Source organism: Ambystoma mexicanum, chromosome 12, assembly GCF_040938575.1.
Source record: "Ambystoma mexicanum isolate Mex_15411 chromosome 12, UKY_AmexF1_1, whole genome shotgun sequence".
NCBI classification, from domain to species: domain Eukaryota; kingdom Metazoa; phylum Chordata; class Amphibia; order Caudata; family Ambystomatidae; genus Ambystoma; species Ambystoma mexicanum.
Genome location: NC_090936.1, coordinates 1,108,058,805 through 1,108,078,050, shown reverse-complemented (window position 1 = coordinate 1,108,078,050; position 19,246 = coordinate 1,108,058,805). Strand labels below are relative to the sequence as shown.

The following is a 19,246-nucleotide window of genomic DNA, read 5'->3' as shown; positions in this document are numbered from 1 at the left end:
CCTAGCTTGCAGCCACCATGCACTGTTCATGATGCCACAAATGACATCAGAAATTACACAGTGCATGACATCATGGATGCCTTGACATAACGCACCATCATTCATTTCATAAATGACATGGATGCATTTATATCCAAAGGGGGTAATGCAACATGCAGGTCCTGTAACCTTACTCCATGCATTCCACTGGGCGCTTTGAAACACACTTCACTTGATGTATAAGCGCCTTACAAATGTGCAATAAATACTTAAATAAATAAATTAAATGCTCAATACTTGTACTCACAGCAACCAGATGCCATTGCACGCAGCCATGCCCTTTGGATAGTTTACAGTGCTCTGAAAGCATTAACTGTGTCAACAGGTCATGGTGGACACTGCTCACAGGACATGGCCTAAGATGAAATCTTGTACACACCTGGCTGTGCCCTCAGCCTCTAGGTACAACGCCGAGGGCGTGGTCTGCAGTAATCCCAAAGGCTCTTTGCCCACATTTGTAATTTGTCTTTAGTTATTGAAATTGAAAAATGCTTCACTAAGAAGCGCAGTAGAAAGGGCATGTTGATGGCTGGAGCTGCCGCCTTTTGGGTGTTTCACAAAATCTGTAGAATGTGTAGGGGAGGATTGGTCCAAAAGACCCCCCTCGCCTACATCCCTTCCCCAGGTGAGGGCCATGGCTCATTGGGCGTCCCCTCATACCACCAAGGCACAGGTGGTGGAGGGCTCACCTGCTGAAGACATTGCCCACACGTATTGAATTTAGCCAGGCCTCAGAAACCATTTTGTCTAATGAAGATGGTGTGAGTTCAGCGCACTGTAGCGCGGCCCCCACCCTCGGAGAGTTTCAATTATCCCTGTGGCCGCCACTCCCTGGCAGATACGCTGTGAGCCCGTTCCCACGAACAAGACGGACATGAGCTAGTGTAAGATACCAACACTGTAACATTTCACCTTCCGCAGTGTATCACTGCTCCCAGCATGACCCGGCCAGCGAGGCCTGGGTGAAAAAGAGAACTGTAAAATGATCCTCGGATAAAAGCAAAAGTTCCCAAATATTAATGCCAAGACTACTTGCAAAGCGTGCATTCTCTCCACAAAACTTCTTCTATTAAGGAAACCTGTAAAATGTATAAACATGATAGAATGCATGTTCACATGACATTAGCAATGAACAACCCACACCACTGCAGTTGTGTGCAAATAATAAAAAGCTTTCCGGGGGACTATTCATTATGTGTATCATTGAAAAGCGTACACTCCACGGTCCCGCGCCATAACCAAACTAATGCTGCTAGAGTGCAAGGGAAGACGAATGTAACCATACAGAGGGCTCATGTGAAGGACGCGCGAGAATGCACCTGTCATGCGTGTATGTCTAAGCCCCTTATGTGCCACTACCGTCACATACAGTGGCGAGTCATTTTCTATGTGCTCCACCAAACTCACTACTACCTCACTTACTGCAAATGTATATGCATATAACTAAATGTTGTAGTTGTTAAAACATAGTGTACAAATAATGTGCTCAGACTGGCTATATTTGAGAGACATTTAGCAAAGTTAAAAATGTATGTTTTCAAATGATCCAAATGAGTATTGTATAGTGTTCGAATGTTTTATGATGTTTTCACCAAAATCGGCAACACACGAGGAAGATACCTTTATGAATATGCGCAAGGCCATTCCCCCTCCCTCCCTGCGAAGACTGCCAAACAAGAGACCAGAGGCCTGCGCCGCGCTGCTCCACCTCCCCCAACTAGGCTGGAGCCGCTTCAAAGATTTGTAGTCCCCTCTGCAGCACCCAAGGCAATGGCCCGCCACCTGCATTATTTACAGCCCAGCAATAAACCTCCGCCTGAATACACAAATCCAAAGGCGCCCCCTCTTAAACCCCACAAGCCACTGGATCACCTTAGACTTATGGCCCCTGTACAATTAGGACACCCAATACTGTGGCAACATACAGCAGCACATTCATAACGACTTCTAACAAGACAGAAAGACATGTACCGCCTGTCCCATGCCCTGAGACTTAGCCCCTCGACATATGGTACCGGTCAACAGGACACTGGTAACCATGCACTGATGAATCACCCTCAAACCCCTCTCGAGGTGCATTCCTCCTGTGTTGCATTAACCTGTAGAATAACCTATTGAAAGATTTACTAAAAAAGATAATATTACAATAACTGAATGACTGCGGTGTGCATGGCCTAGGGCAAATAAGTCAGGAAAAGACATTCATCTCTGACACTGGCCACAATGGCACAACAACACCGCCCGGATGAACTCAGCTGACCTGCCAGGCCCAGCCCAACCCACGAAGCTGACCAGTGACGTCCTCCAGCCAAGGCCAACCACATCGTAGCAGCACCTATAGCTAGTCATCGCCACCCAATCCCATTGAACTTGTGCCCCTTATAGTATGTAGGTTCTGATGACGTGTTTTGTAAATATATACGCCTGTCTTTGCTATTGTCAGACAGAGCGCTCTTGGAGTTTGCAGAGTTCTTTGCATGCCCTATTCTGATTGATAAACTCCCGTTTACGCTCACCCGCACTCTGTCTTGGCCTTATTCCCATTCTGGGAGAGTCCTTCATTGTCTCTCATTGCGGGGAGAATCGTGCTGGTTGGGGACGCTTGCCTTCAGTGGTGACCCCGAAAAGCGTGATTATTATTATTTTTTCCCAACCTATCACTACCGTCCCCTTTTGGCACGAAAATCTCCGGTCGACAAGGGATACGCACGGTGCGCCGGCTCCGGGAGGCTGCCCGCCAACGGTGACCGGTACGCTCAGAAGTGCGCACTCAACAGAGAAAGGGTATGGGATCCCGGTTGAAAAATCCCTTTTGAGTACCGCTCACCGGAGCCGGGGCTGACTGTTGAGCGGACGGCAGCACTGCCTGGACGGACCCAGTTTCGGAGACTATAGGTTCAAGATGGGCACGTGAGTATTGAGTGCGAGCGATCATAAAGGGAGGAGAAGAGGGAATTTAGGACAGGAAACGAGGCGGGGTAAAAAAGGGGGCACGTAGGTCTACTAAGGACCATCTTAAACTTTCTTTACTTTTTCTTTGCATATGGTCATTAGGGTTAAGAAGTGAATAAGAGATAAAAGTGACGGGAACCTAGCTCCGAGAGGGGGTGGAAGGCGGCGCCGCATAGTGCTATGTTGACTAGTACTGGGAATATATGAAGAAGTGGATAATAAGATAAAAGTGTCTGGCAAAGGGGGACACGGAGAATATGCTATTCTTTCTATTCTTTTCTTTAGGGTTGGGGGAAAAATAAAAGTGAGATTAATACAAAACCATAGAGATAAAGTAAGAGACAGAGAGTTCTACTGTAAGAGTGAAGTTCAAACCTATATATATATGTATATATATATATATACTGTGAATAGAGTGTTACAGAGAGGTGTGTGCACATCGTATGCGTCAGGAGATAATTTGGTGCGATGGGTGTGAAAAAAAATGGTCATAAATGTATAGCCATTGAGTGGTCATGGAAAGTGTGGCCAGGCAAAGCTTTATAAAGACAAGTGGAATAAGGTAAAGTGAGTGTGTACCTTTTTGATTTCTGGGTTAACATTGTCGAGATTACTGATGGTTTGCTCTTGTACGTGCCCCCCAAAGAGAATAGAATAGAGACTGTGTACAGCCATTCTTATGGTGTGAAGGCAGGGGGAGGAACACAAAGGCCCCCACTATTGAATAAGACATAGAATACGAGGACTCACATGGTGATACGTTTAGATTGTAATATTGAGATACATAGGGACACACAAGTACCAGGAGGGCACAAAGTATGGGGGCAGAAACACCCTTATCACATATTTGTAAGAACCTACTGGGGTACGCGGAGCGAATTAAGAAATATCATGACCAATGGATCACAGAGTTGAAGGGAGAGGGGTTTCCCCAGATATGGCCCGAAGGGGGGTTATTTGACAAAAGTGTCCTAGATATGGTAGCCACATGCATTTGTTTGAAATACAAGGGGAAGCAGTTGCATAATAGGAGAGAAATATTAGATCTCTGGAGGTTGTTTGAAGAGATACCGCCGCCTAAGGCACCAGAATTAAATCCTGACCTACCATCTATCACTGACAATCCACCAATGATACAGAAAGATGCTAAAGAATTGCCAGATGCAGAGCCACCAATAGAGGTAATAAGCTTATACCCGATACTAAACAAGCCTGTGCCCGCAGAGGGGTACAGTGACCCCACTTATGTGCCTCCCCCGACAACTACTACAACCCAAAGGCCAACGGCACCCCCGCCATACGAGAGTACTAGGGAGCGAGCCCAGGTGAGCACGCCAAGGGTGGACATAGAAAAGCTAACAGACGATTTAGAGTCAAGACTCTCAATAGCCAAGGATGAGCTCTCGAGGATAAAAAGCATATGTGAGTGAACAGCACTTAACGCAGCGAGATCAGCGCACGCGTCTAGAGCACAGAGCGAGGGTAGACCACTTGAAGAAGGGTGGAAAAAAGGCGAGACACTGTTCAGAATCCAAGAAGAGCCAACACGAATAATTGAACTAGGGACAAGAGAGGGATGTACTGACAATGAAGAAAGGCCTATAGGGGACAGGGAGGAGCTACTATGTGATATAAGGGACAATTTGGAGGAAAGCGACAGGTTGAGCATGGCAATGGGAGGGGGAAGCGAAGGGTTGGATGGTGCATGTTCAATGAGAACACTGGATGATGAGTGGACGGGGCGATTAAGAAACAGGGTGGGGAAAATGGCATCATTGGGAACATCAGGAGTGAAGACGGGTACAGATACCACAATGAAAGGAAAGTTGCAGCTCCCGCTAATACATAGGGGAGGAGGGAGGCCGAATTACATACCGTGGGCTCAAATGGATAAGGCCAATTTACTAAAGTTATTGCCCCCGTTATCGGGAGGGGCAAGCAAGTGGATATACGCCTTTGAGAAACACACTGCCGGGGTACCCCTAGCAATAGGAGATGTGAAGAGCTTGCTTGTATCAGCAGTGGGGGATCAGGCTGATAGAGTATGGGTCAAGGCTGGTTTCCCGGGAGTAACATTAGACTGCGACCGCCATGATGGGGCCTCCTTTAACACAGTGCGTGCAAGGGTGTGGGATGCTTTGCAGGAAACGTTTCCAGACACCCCAGACTTACAGTCAGTAATGCAGTGCACAATGAATGACGGGGAAGATGCTATTGATTACATTTTTCAGGTCCAAGAGATGTGGAGAGCAGAAACGGGTACGCCCTGGTATCAATCGACATCTTTATTTTACTTCATTATAAGGGGGGGTTGCCAAAAGAGGTGCAAAAGGCGCTTGACAAGATAGCAGGTATTGAAGCGAAAGGATGGCCAGAGATTCAGAGCATAATAGTGCACCATTGTAAGCGAATAAAAGAAAGGGAAAAGGAGTTGGCACAGAAAAGATTGGCAGACGAAGCAAAACTAGTGCAGACAAAGTTGGTGAAGGTCGCAGCAGCAGTAGCTGCGCTCCCACACAGCAGGGAGGGAGATGAGGAGGAGGAGGGGCTGGTAGCAATACAAGGAAGGATGGCAACTAATTGGGCGGGAGCAGGACAGCGGCAGTGGAACGAGCAGGAGCAAGGCAGAGGTCCGCAGTGGCAAGAGTGGGCGCCTCGAGGGGGACGAGGTGGGTACAGGGGCCAAAGAGGAGGTGGACCGGGGTACGGGGGAATGGGAGGAAATGGATGGCAGGGTCCCAGAGGAGCGCAAGGGAGTTGTTGGAACTGCGGGAGATGGGGACATTACTCTAGGGAGTGCAGAAGCAGACCCAACAACGGATTTCAAGAGGCAGAACATTATGGCCACCCCCATCCGGGGAGCCCATATGGTCTCCCAATGGGACAACAACAAAGAAACCAAGGCCAGGGGTACAATGAGCAACAACAGGGGCATCAGTACAGAACACAGAACCACCCACAAAACAATGGCACTATGCAATACACGCCAGGCAACCCTTTTGCGACAACAGCAAACGGAGCCCCCGCACCAGCCCCCTATAGTGGCGTGTCAGTAGTTTCAGGGAGCGTGTTCAACCAAGGGGGGGCAATGAGACACCCCGCATAGGACAGCCCACAGAGAACACTTGCATGTCCAGTTCTATCTACCACCTACGATGCAGCAGAGGAACCATTGGTAGGGGCACAGATAGAAGACAAGCAGTTCATATTCATGGTGGATTCGGGAGCGGAGAAATCATGTATTAGGGAGGGCCGGTTCCCGTTATCTAACAGGAAGTTAGAGACGCAGGGGTTCTCTGGGGCTGTAATTGAAGTTCCTTACACAGAAGCATTGGATGTAACAGTGGGGGGCAAAACTGTAAAGACACCCTTACTGTATTATGAACACTCATAATAAATTTACTAGGGAGGGATCTTCTTAGCAAACTTAACATGACGATATCCTTCACTGAGAGAGGTATAGTGTGTTCAACACCCGGAATATGCCCATTATGTGTAATGTTGGTAGTACAGGCTCACACAACCACACAAGAAATACGAGGTTTGCCAGTAAACGAGGAAATGTTTATTGAAGGACTAAAGACACTGGCCCTCATAATTCCTGAGCTAAGAAGAATGGATTGGAGGATTCCTGCGGAGTTCCTCTTCCGCCCAATAGTGTGCCCTGACACAGCACCAGGATCAGTGGTATCATTAGACTTGCACGCTGTACAGGTATCTGCGAAAAGGATTTCTGTGATTGGATTAGATATAGAAGGATGTGAATGGCGTACAGTACTGTGTACGAATGCCAATATTGCCCTAAGAGACTTAACTGATGAGGATCTCTTCTCAGATTCAGAGGGGGATGGTGAAATAGTAATGGAAATAGCAATGCCCTGTGACATTTTGATTCAAGCTAGGGAAATCCCTGTTCAGCTGATGGCAGTGGTGGGAGCACCACCGTCATTCTTCGATGATGACATGAGGCTCGTACCAAATAATTTGTGGACGACTGGCCCCCATGATGTAGGGTTGTTGCATGGAGTACAACCTGTGATAATAAAACTAAAACAAGGAGCAATTCTACCCCGAGTGAAACAGTATCCATTGTCCCGTGAAGCTGAAGAAGGGATAAAAGAGACAATAAATGCACTACTAGCACAAGGGATAATAGTGCCTTCAAACTCCCCATGTAACACATGTATTTACCCAATCAAAAAAGCGAAGGGAGGGTCTTGGAGGATGATACAGGATTTACGTCCCCTAAATGATGTAATTCAGAAAGAGTTCCCTTTGGTCCCGAACCCTGCATCAATATTATGCAGCATCCCAAAAACGGCATCACATTTCACGGTGGTCGACTTGAAAAACGCATTTTTCTCCATCCCCCTAGCTGAAGAGAGCAGGTACCTGACAGCATTTACACTAGGGGGAAAGAGATATGAACATTGTAGATTACCGCAGGGATACTGTGAGAGCCCGAGCATATTCAACCGCATACTACATGAAGACTTAGGAAAGCTATCAATTTAGAGTACAATCATTCAGTACGTAGACTATTTACTCGTCTGTGCACAGGACGAAGAAACATGCAGAAAGGATTGAATAACACTCCTGACCCTATTGGCCAATAAGGGGTACAAAGTAGACAAGGGAAAGCTACAGTACTGTCTGACAGAAGTTCTATACCTGGGACAGCTAATATCAAAAGATGGAAAAATAATAATCCCTGACAGGGTGGAAGCAATAAGATCAGTAGGAGAACCCACAACAGTGAAAGACATGCAGAAATTCCTGGGAATGTGCAACTATTGCCGAGCATGGATATTAGATTATGCAGCATACACCAGACCCTTACTACAAGCGCTCAAGGAGGCACAACAGGAGAACAAAAAAATAGAATGGTCAGAAGAAATGAGCGCCTCCTTTAAATCATTAAAAGAGTTAATTTCAAGCGCTCCAGTGCTCGCAAATCCTGATTATGGACGCGAGTTTTACCTGTTCTCACACTGCAAGGGAACACTCATGACAGCTGTACTGACACAGAAGACATCCCTAGGACACAAACCTTTGGCTTACTATAGTGGCACTTTAGACGCTGTGATGCAAGGACATTTCGCATGCGAGCAATCGCTCGCTGCAGCCGCGTTTGCAATAGAGAAAAGTGCCACAATAGTAATGGGATGCCCTGTGACATTGTTTGTGGAACATTCATTATTTGCGATACTTGAGAGATCAAAAAGCACACTGACAACACAGCGGGCAACCGCCTATGAAATAATATTGTCCAGCGCCAACATCCATGTGGTGCGATGCAAGACAGTGAATACAGCGACATTCATTACAGAAGCATGCACACTAGAGGACATGCAGGAGCACGATTGTGCAACTTACACAGGAGAAAGTGGGGAGGACACGGTGGTGTGTGAGAATGCTCTGAGCGAGGGGGAAGTGTACTTCGTAGACGGGTCAGCATCAATTGACGTGGACACGGGAGAGAAACATGTGGGTATGGCAGTGGTGAGGTTAGAAGACGGTGAGTATGAGACACTAGTGCAGTACCGCCTTCCATCATATTACTCCGCACAAGCAGCAGAACTGATTGCCCTCATAGAAGCACTACATGCAGCTAAAGGTTGTGCAGTGACAATATACACAGACTCGGCTTACATGACGAGTACATGGGGGTCTAGCAAGATGGGGGCGGAGGGGGTTTCGACGAGCAGATGGTACTCCAGTGCAGCATGCAGAATTGCTGAAGGAGTTGATTGAGGCCCTACAAGATCCCACAGCCGTAGCAATAGTGAAGTGCCAAGTACATACATCCAACACAGATGTTGTGTCTTTGGGAAACGCGGCAGCGGACGCCGCCGCCAAGGAAGCTTCCTACTTTCAGAAATATGAAGCAGGTGAGTACATGCTGCAGCACAAGATAAACGAAGAGCTCCCAGAAGGGTACAATATGATGCCTATATCACAAATACTAGAATTACAGGAAGGAGCAAGTGCAGATGAAAAATTGATGTGGGCGAAACAAGGGTGCAGCAAATCGGCGACAGACTTACTGTGGCGACAAAATAACCCAGGAAAAGTGGTAATGCCAGTAAAGTTATTGGAAATTGCGTTCCAACAACTACACTTCCCAGCACACAATACGAAACAACACATTGCAGCAAAGATACAAGAGGAGTGGTTCGTGCCCTGTCTCCAGGAGCACCTATCTCGATTAACGCTGGAATGCACAACATGTCAGATATACAATTCAGGAATGACATTACGTACGCTCCGGGGAACAATTCCAAAACCAATTGGGCCATTCAGAGAGCTACACATCGACTACGCGGACATGGGAGAAAGGTGTAATGGGGCACGTTACATGATTGTGGTTGTATGCCCATTTTCAAGGTGGGTAGAAGCAGGCCCATGTGCACGACCTGATGCTAAAAGCGCTGCAAAATTCCTAGTGAGGGAAGTGTTTCCGCGCTGGGGAATTTGTGACGTGATTCGCTCGGACAACGGCACTCACTTTGTAAACGAGTTCTTCAAGGAATAAGGCATAAATTGTGCTCGATTTATCATCCTCAAAGTAATGGCGTAGTGGAAAAGATGAACGGACTGTTAAAAGGAAGGTTATCGAAACTATGCTTTTCATTAAAAAAGAACTGGATTTACTGTTTGCCCCTTGCGCTGTTTGAGCTGAGAAATCAGCCAAGCAAGGACCACCATTTGTCCCCGCACGAGATCGTGACTGGGAGACGAATGCACACAGCACACTCCCCACTGCGCGAACACTCAGATGCACACAGAAGCGCTGCGATATTGGGAGATGAGTTCACAGACTATTTGAAGAAATTAACAAGGGCAGCGCGCGCAATATCAAAGCAGCTCTCTCCACCTTTAACGAGAGAGGAGGGAAACACAACAGGGTCTGTTACGGAGCCTGAACCACAGCTACAGCTGATGCTGGGTGAATTCATTTATGTCAGGAGTTTTGTGCATCGGTGGAATGCACCACGGTTCCATGGCCCATACGAGGTAGTGTTTTGCACGCCCACGGCAGTAAAAGTAAAGGGCCTGAAGTATTGGGTACATTTGACAGATGTACGAAGGGCATATAATAATGTGCAGGAAGAGGTGGATGAGGAGGCACAGACAACAGCAAACAATGCAAATTAGCAGAATGTCTGAATATGAACTTGTGTGTGTGACAGTAATGCACCTGAATGAAAAAGTGGCTGACAAGTATACTTGCATTTTAAAGATATTACAAAAAAAAAAAAAACATTATTTCTCTTGTGAACTTATATGTAATTAATGATGTGAGCAAATTATGAAGTGTTTACTCCCTTGTCTGTGCATCCCCATCCCTACAACCCTACCAGCTTCCATTCCCTTTCAATATATACTGGCACTGGTAGTGCCAACAAAATGTTTACATTCATGCACTTAATGCACTTTTATATCTCAAACAGGAGCTACCATGGCATCTAACAGGCAGCCTGCAACGGATAGATTTATTAGATTTAGAGAGTTGTTAACTGAGAGATGCAGATATTCGTATGAGTGTGGATTATCTGTGTGCATTACATTGTTTTTTACAATAATGTTTGGCTTGGTTACATATTGGTTCATAGCGTTCATCTCTATCGAGATGAACGCGGGGGGAGGGATTAACAGCACTACTGTGATCAATGCAACCACAAGTGTAAATACTAAGGAAGGTGATGTTTTGGTATGGGACGGAACTAAACTTGTATGGGGTTATTATACCACATCATCCAATGCTGTCATCTCAAAAAATGAAGGGCTACAGGGTGAAATGCAAAATAACACAGTGTCTCCGCCAAAAATATCTAATTACAATGCTTGCAGTTTAAATGACCGAAACCCATCCGCCATATCCTGGTTGTATAACACCCCCACCAGCCAGCCTGCCCCCATAGCAAAAAACACACTGACAGACAACGTAAAGGAAGAAAAGGAAAGGATGAGAGCAACACACGAAATATTATATCATTATTGGGCAAAGGGGGGCGGGAAGGAGAAAGGGGGGCCCATTTTGTCCATCGCCCATGAGGCTGGGAAGTACATGAGGAACAAAAATAACAGACGAAAAAGGGAAGCGGGGAGGAGGAAGTATGATGAGTACTATGGGTTAGGACTAGATAAAATGGAAGACCCACGACATCCCCACCAGACGAATAAATGGTATGCGGATATGAGTGCAACAGCTAAACAAACAACAAATGAGAGCTGCTATGTCTGCTCCCTCATTCCCCATGCTTCAGGCACACCCAAGATATTGTTACCCAAAGAGTTGCCTATTGTAGATGCCCAATGTCTCCTTCATCTCACGTTGTGCAGGATTAAGAACACCTTCCAGGCACATGAAGTTACTTTTAGAATGCTGCAGAACGAGAAAACTTGCTACCCAAAGACGGTAGGAGTGGTATGTCTGGAAGAACCATTATTTGTGATACAAGGGACACTTTTTTCGGACAACAAGTGGAAGGATGAAGAAGTAATGTGTAAAGCTGAAGCACTGAGGGGTGTGCCACCAGAGAAATTGCAATGGATAGAAGAAACGTGCACACCAGTATGGAAGGAACACATTTCAAAACTAACTTGGGTAACAGCCATTGACAAACCCTTCAAGCTGCAGAATGAAATAGACTATGAACTATGTTTTAAAGGAGAGGGGAAAACCTCCATGGGGACAAACAAGAACTGTAACAAGACCCTTACCATCCCAGATCTGAGAAAAGGGACAGCGGCCCTGATGGACACGTATTGGGTATGCGGCAACCAGGCATACCTGCACCTCCGCCAATCCTGGAGTGGCAGCTGCTCAATGGCCACTCTGCACTCAGCCCTAATGGTAATCCCAGAAAGCCACGTTGATGGGAGCAAAAGGACACGAGAAAACACCCAACAGAGTGCGACCCAGCCGACTGCAGAGTCACAAATCTATGTCCTGTCTTCCGGGAACAAGGAAGAGGTGCTGTCCCGAAACAGACGAGCATCAAACTACATATCAAAGGCATCGACAGAGTTGCTGGCACAGATCCCAGATAGATATCGATTATTCAGCTCGGCAGAAACATTCTTTGCCTCACTCATCCCAAGTATCCAGGCCAGAGCAAACGCAAAATGGCTCCAGATAACACGTTGGGAGCTGATCCAGCTGGCAAATGACACTGAAGAAGGGTTCAACGTAATAAAAGTGGAACTAAGAGCTTTACGGCTGATGACCATGCAAAACAGGTATGTCTTGGACCTGTTGACAGCCATGGATGGAGGTGTTTGCCGAAAAATCGGAAGTGCCTGCTGCACTTTCGTACCTTCTGAAGACGCAGACAACGGCTCCCTGTCCCATGTGATCGAAGCAGTACACAACCTAGGAGAAAGGATGAAAATGGAAGGTGGAGCAGAAGAAAGCATGTGGTTCGACAATATCTTCTCCTGGGTTCCCTCATGGCTGGGAATGACTGTGAAATTTTTGATGCCAGCTGTGGTGTTCCTCCTCTTTATTTTTTGCCTCTGCCAGATGGGTCTTCGATGTGTGCTAACGCAGTACCTAATGGTGCAATGATGATGGTGACAATGGGCAACACCCGTGGTACAATACAAACTATGCAGGAAGTGCAGGTACAAACAGGAACTGATGACACACCCAGGTATCAACTAGTGCCCAGGTATCATGACAAGGATATCGTAGACAAATTGTGGCATACAACCATCAGAGAGCCCCGTATACTAGAATGGTACCAGGAGGTGTGGGTAGACTTGGAAGGAGAGAGCGGATGTATATACCTGACCTGTACCCCAGATGAATATGCCAGGAGGGGTGAGAGCTTAAGGGGGGTGTGCAGAACGTGGATGCCCATAAAAGGCACACCAGCATGGGATGACGCAATCATTGAGGAAGAGGAGTGTAGGAGATTGGAAGATTTAAATAATTCGTTACTTAAGTAACGAAAGGGGGGAAATGTAGGGGAGGATTGGTCCAAAAGACCCCCCTCGCCTACATCCCTTCCCCAGGTGAGGGCCATGGCTCATCGGGCGTCCCCTCATACCACCAGGGCCCAGGTGGTGGAGGGCTCACCTGCTGAAGACATTGCCGACATGTATTGAATTTAGCCAGGCCTCAGAAACCATTTTGTCTAATAAAGATGGTGTGAGTTCAGCGCACTGTAGCGCGGCCCCCACCCTCGGAGAGTTTCAATTATCCCTGTGACCACAACTCCCTGCCAGATCCGCTGTGAGCCCGTTCCCACGAACAAGACGGACATGAGCTAGTGTAAGATACCAACACTGTAACATTTCACCTTCCACATGTATCACTGCTCCCAGCATGACCCGGCCAGCGAGGCCTGGGTGAAAAAGAGAACTGTAAAATGATCCTCAGATAAAAGCAAAAGTTCCCAAATATTAATGCCAAGACTACTTGCAAAGCGTGCATTCTCTCCACAAAACTTCTTCTATTAAGGAAACCTGTAAAATGTATAAACATGATAGAATGCATGTTCACATGACATTAGCAATGAACAACCCGCACCACTGCAGTTGTGTGCAAATAATAAAAAGCGTTCCGGGGGACTATTCATTATGTGTATCATTGAAAAGCGTACACCCCACGGTCCCGCGCCATAACCGAACTAATGCTGCTAGAGTGCAAGGGAAGACGAATGTAACCATACAGAGGGCTCATGTGAAGGACGCGCGAGAATGCACCTGTCATGCATGTATGTCTAAGCCCCTTATGTGCCACTACCGTCACGTACGGTGGCGAGTCATTTTCTATGTGCTTCACCAACCTCACTACTACCTCACCTACTGCAAATGTATATGCATATAACTAAATGTTGTAGTTGTTAAAACATAGTGTACAAATAATGTGCTCAGACTGGCTATATTTGAGAGACATTTAGCAAAGTTAAAAATGTATGTTTTCAAATGATCCAAATGAGTATTGTATAGTGTTCGAATGTTTTATGATGTTTTCACCAAAATCGGCAACACACGAGGAAGATACCTTTATGAATATGCGCAAGGCCATTCCCCCTCCTTCCCTGCGAAGACTGCCAAACAAGAGAGCAGAGGCCCGCGCCGCGCTGCTCCACCTCCCCCAACTAGGCTGGAGCTGCTTCAAAGATTCGTAGTCCCCTCTGCAGCACCCAAGGCCATGGCCCGCCACCTGCATTATTTACAGCCCAGCAGTAAACCTCCGCCTGAATACACAAATCCAAAGGCGCCCCCTCTTAAACCCCACAACCCACTGGATCACCTTAGACTTATGGCCCCTGTACAATTAGGACACCCAATACTGTGGCAACATACAGCAGCACATTCATAACGACTTCTAACAAGACAGAAAGACATGTACCGCCTGTCCCATGCCCTGAGACTTAGCCCCTCGACCTATGGTACCGGTCAACAGGACACTGGTAACCATGCACTGATGAATCACCCTCAAACCCCTCTCAAGGTGCATTCCTCCTGTGTTGCATTAACCTGTAGAATAACCTATTGAAAGATTTACTAAAAAAGATAATATTGCAATAACTGAATGACTGCGGTGTGCATGGCCTAGGGCAAATAAGTCAGGAAAAGACATTCATCTCTGACACTGGCCACAATGGCACAACAGCACCGCCCGGATGAACTCAGCTGACCTGCCAGGCCCAGCCCAACCCACGAGGCTGACCAGTGACGTCCTCCAGCCAAGGCCAACCACATCGCAGCAGCACCTATAGCTAGTCATCACCACCCAATCCCATTGAACTTGTGCCCCTTATAGTATGTAGGTTCTGATGACGTGTTTTGTAAATATATACGCCTGTCTTTGCTATTGTCAGACAGAGCGCTCTCGGAGTTTGCAGAGTTCTTTGCATGCCCTATTCTGATTGATAAACTCCCATTTACGCTCACCCGCACTCTGTCTTGGCCTTATTCCCATTCTGGGAGAGTCCTTCATTGTCTCTCATTGCGGGGAGGATTGTGCTGGTTGGGGACGCTTGCCTTCAAAAGCCATGATGTAGTAGTTTACGTAGTGAAATGTGTGGTGGCAAAGAAGAGGCTGGAAACAGTGTCTGCGGACAGCACAAGACAGACTTTAACATTAATTACACTGCTTAGGGCACCCACTGTACCTACAGGGCATGGCCTCCTTCATTATCATTGGGATAGTGTATGAAAGGCTGTGCCCCGTGCACAGTGACCCTACTTGCAGTGTCCATGTTCCCTCTGGCCAGCACAATGACACTACACTAGTGATGTCAGCTGTTGGAAGCATGTTCAGGCCACGTGTCAAGGAATAGATCGGGGTAGGCTCACCAGTCAATGGTGGAGACTCTTTCCAAACAAAACCACCCTCTACACAATACTACCCCCCTTATGTGATATACCACACCCTCTAGATCCGGGTTGCCCAACTCCGAGCCTCGAGGGCCGGGAATCCTAATGGGTTTTCAGGAGATCCCTCATTAATATTCATGAGAACCAATGTTCATGCATTTAGAATCGTTGTATGCTAATTTATCTCTTGAAAGTTCATGAGGTGTATCCTGAAAATCCAACATGTTGCTGGCCCTCGAGGCCTAGAGTTGGGCAACCCTGCTCTAGATGTTCCTTGCCATTGACTGCTTCTCACCACCAGTTGGCCACCGCAAATGTGAATTCATTGTCATTGTTAAAAGTCAAGAGTATATTTTTGAAAAAATACATTCTGCCTGGTTCTTCTCTATATTTGTTTGACTCCCCTAAACAGCATAGCAGTTGATTAACACAGGTTTATTTTAACTTGCACAACATGACAAGACACCCAAGACCCATCTGAGTGTGCATCTTTGGTATGGTAGGACACATGACCTTTGTAAAGTGATCTTTCATCACAAAAAAGGCCTTAATAAGAGGGAAGAGGAGCCCCTAAGCGTACAAGAGATAAGGAGAGAGCAAGAGCCAGCTCTAACTCTTGTATTTAAGCATACCCCAATTCTTGTTAACCCCCAATTTGCCAGCATGATAATGTGCAGTCCCTTATGTACAGCCATAGCGCTCTACCAAAATGCTTGCCAGTTGATCTTTTATTTTTCAGGAACCTCCTGTCAGATGTGAGTCACTGCCAACGCAGACCCCACAAAGGAGACTAGCTGTGGTGTTCCCCATGCAATGATAATGAGAATCCATCCCAGGAATCCATATCCCCTCAAGAACCTGACCGCCTCTGCACGCTGGCAGAAGAGTGAGAAAGAGCTGCAGAGTCTGCGCGTGATCGCTGTGCAGAGGAAAAGACGCAGCACAGCCACCCACAAGTGGAAGAAAGCCGCTGAGGCGGAGTGAATCCCCATAGGGGATTAGCAACACAAGACCGACAAGTACAGAGGACTCGTGGCCCCTCTTGCCCACCAGTGACTCAAAGAAGGGAACACATCCTTGAGGCCTAAACATACCAGGATGCCAGGCAGTTGTACAAATGAGAACAACGCTTCCCTTATGCCACCAAGTTCGTGGAACAACAAGTCCATATGAGGAAAGTATGCAGGGTTTAGCCCCCTTTTAAAGACTTCCCTTTGCACATACACCTCCCAGGAGGGGAAGAAAGAAGGACAGGATTTGCTAGAAAAAGCTGGCCAGTCAGGACAGAGAGAACGGAATGTAAACAGGAGACGGGAAACAGGAAGTGTCTATTATCCGGGTGAGGTGGAGGACCAAGCGACCAGCAGGTAGAAGGAGGGAGCGGCAGATTCTGGAGGTGGAATGTGAAGAAGGCAAGTGGTTGGTTTTGTGAGAGCACAGGTAATGAATGCAGTGTAAATGAGCATGACTGGGACATTGGTGAAGATAGATTATTTAGTGTAAGGAGTGTGTGTGTGAGTGAAAGAATGGTGTGTTGTAGGGAGTGGGTGGAGTGGTAGGATTAGTAGTGGGAAAATGAGTGTAGTAGTGGGATGTGGAGTGTAGTAGGCGAGGAGGAGTGTTGTAGTAAGAGTGTAGTGGTAGGAGAAGTGTAGTAATGGGATGAGAGTAGAAGAGTGAGGAGGAGTGTAGTATGTTATGTTACATTAATGTGATTTATACCACACACCACTGCCATTTCCTTGGTCTCCAGGCGCTCTGGCGGATCTAAAAAGGAAGGCGGGGTGGAAGACATTAATGATAGTGGGATAAAGAGGGAAAGTACTAGAGAGCTTTGATGTGCTGTTGTTAGCTTCAGTTCATAAAAACCAGTCACTGTGTGCTGGGTTTGTTTTTTAGATGGTTATGTTGGTCTGGCAGTGTTCATATTATTTTATGGTGGTTTGTCTTAACATGCTTTCTTTAGTTGGGCTATCCAGGTTTCGGTTCATTAGGTTTTGGATAGTTTGGGTCTTTCTCTTGTGTTGTGCTGGCTGTTCCCCTTTGACAATGTCTCCTGTTTTGCTTGTTGAGTTAAAGAGCTGTGACTGTTGCAATTTTCTGGATTTTAGGTGGTCTTCTGTTGTTAGTATTTCCTTTGGCAGTTAATTTCAATAGTTTTGCCGGGATGCAGGAGAATGCTGATCCACCAAATTTCTGCTTTCAGTATTGTTTTGGTTCAAGGCAAATGTCGTTGCTCAACCTTAGTATTCAGTTTGGTTTGTAGATGGAAATGATTCCCTGTACCAATTCTACTCTTGGCCGTGGACTGCTCTTTGGGTTATGCAGAGTGCTTTGAAGAAGATTCTTTTTTTGACTGGTATCCAATATAGGGTTCTCAGTACTGGTGTGATGTGTTCTCTCTTAATGGGTCTAAAGGGTAGTCTTGCTGCTGCGTTCTTTAGTAAGGTAGTCTGGCATTCCGAGACAGATACTGTTTATGTATATTATTCTTGACATGAGGAGGGAGATGACGGCAAGTATTGTATGTGGGAAGGTGAAAAAAGGTAGTATCTGTTTGATTGTGTGTAGGTGGAAGAAGCACTTCTTCACTCTTGCATTGACTTACATTTTGAGTGTTAATTCGTTGTCCATTAATATTCTGAGGTTTTTATCCACTTTGGAAGGTTTTGGTCGATTTCCCATTTTGGTAGGCCATGGACTTGAAGTGGGAGAATGGAAGAACAGGCTCCCGCCCTTCCCCTCTCGTGCTTGGCCTAGAGGATCACGGCCTAGACACCCGCCACGAGAGGAGTTTGCCTATCTACCAGATGACCAAATACCCTGGTACAGGAACATACGGATGTGCCCATCTACCTGCCCAGCAGCCCGCCCTGTCCATGCCGACACCTGCGGCACGGATCAACTCGACTAAACCTACACGTCGTTAGAGATGCCATGACGACCTAGCCAACGGTCAGCACACCTGTGCAAACATGCACACCGGACACTCCCACACCAATCCACACGAAAAATATACTCAGTGCTATGACGTAGGCGACAGACATACTCATGGACGTGCATCTTTATTATTTTCCACATAGGCTCTCAAAATGCAGAAACGCAAGACGCATCATGAACTTATCTAAAAAGGCTTGCTCACGCTTCTGCTAAGAACCATGTACCATAATGAAGAATATAACGGAGACACGATACTGAGGATAGAGCAATATGATACCGTAACCTAAAGCGCTCTGCATCAAGCGGTTCCACCTATGCACCAGGCCCAAGTAGGCCGCAAGCAAAAGCTTCCATGAAGAATGAATGAGCAAGAACTGGGTTGCTGACCCTGCAGAATGAGCCCGGCGAAAGCACACCGCCAAGGGCACGATGTTGCAATCTCGCACGCTGCAAGCCAACGCCAAGGTCGCACCTGCAAGATAAACCAGGCACACAGTAGGAAAAACAATATTAATTGTGTTGAATTTTGCCTCAAACACGGTCCCACCTCACGTGACAAAGCCAAACCTGACAAGATGCCAAGCCCCGGAGGAAGGAGACGCCTGAATCCCACGTTTCAAGACACAGGCAGATACAATTAAAAGACTCATTGGACATCTGCAGCAGTGGGAGTAGTCGACCTCCCAACATATGAATAAATCCTCACATTGTTTACACCTACCCATATTAAAACATTGTTGCAAATTACAGGTGCACCGCGAGCTGGGAACAGCGATAGTCCCAGACTGGGAGGCTCGCGAGCGGACCAATCAGAACATGGGGCTCCTATCACTGACGCCATTAATATTGACCAATCCTCAGAGGTCTTCATGTAACAATTTTCATGTATCAAATTGAAGGGACAGCCCAGGTATACCACCTGACTAACCCTCAACCACTAATACCGTTCTCTATATGTATGCTATACTAACCCTAC

At 46.7% G+C, this 19,246-nt stretch overlaps 1 protein-coding gene across 2 annotated transcripts in view; it reads left to right on the top strand.

Annotated features, from left to right (window-relative positions):
* Positions 1-19,246, top strand: part of LOC138514286 (vomeronasal type-2 receptor 26-like) — a 613,935-nt gene that overhangs the window by 34,976 nt on the left and 559,713 nt on the right. Inside the window, exon 2 of one of the 2 annotated variants that reach the window (XM_069629669.1) lies at positions 10,446-14,779. The exons of the other annotated variant lie outside the window; for it this stretch is intronic. Within the exon in view, the coding sequence (XP_069485770.1) occupies positions 10,454-12,565 (2,112 nt within the window). The 5' untranslated portion in view covers positions 10,446-10,453 and the 3' untranslated portion in view covers positions 12,566-14,779. Of the gene's footprint in view, positions 1-10,445; positions 14,780-19,246 lie in introns of those variants that run through there. 2 annotated transcript variants of the gene reach the window in all.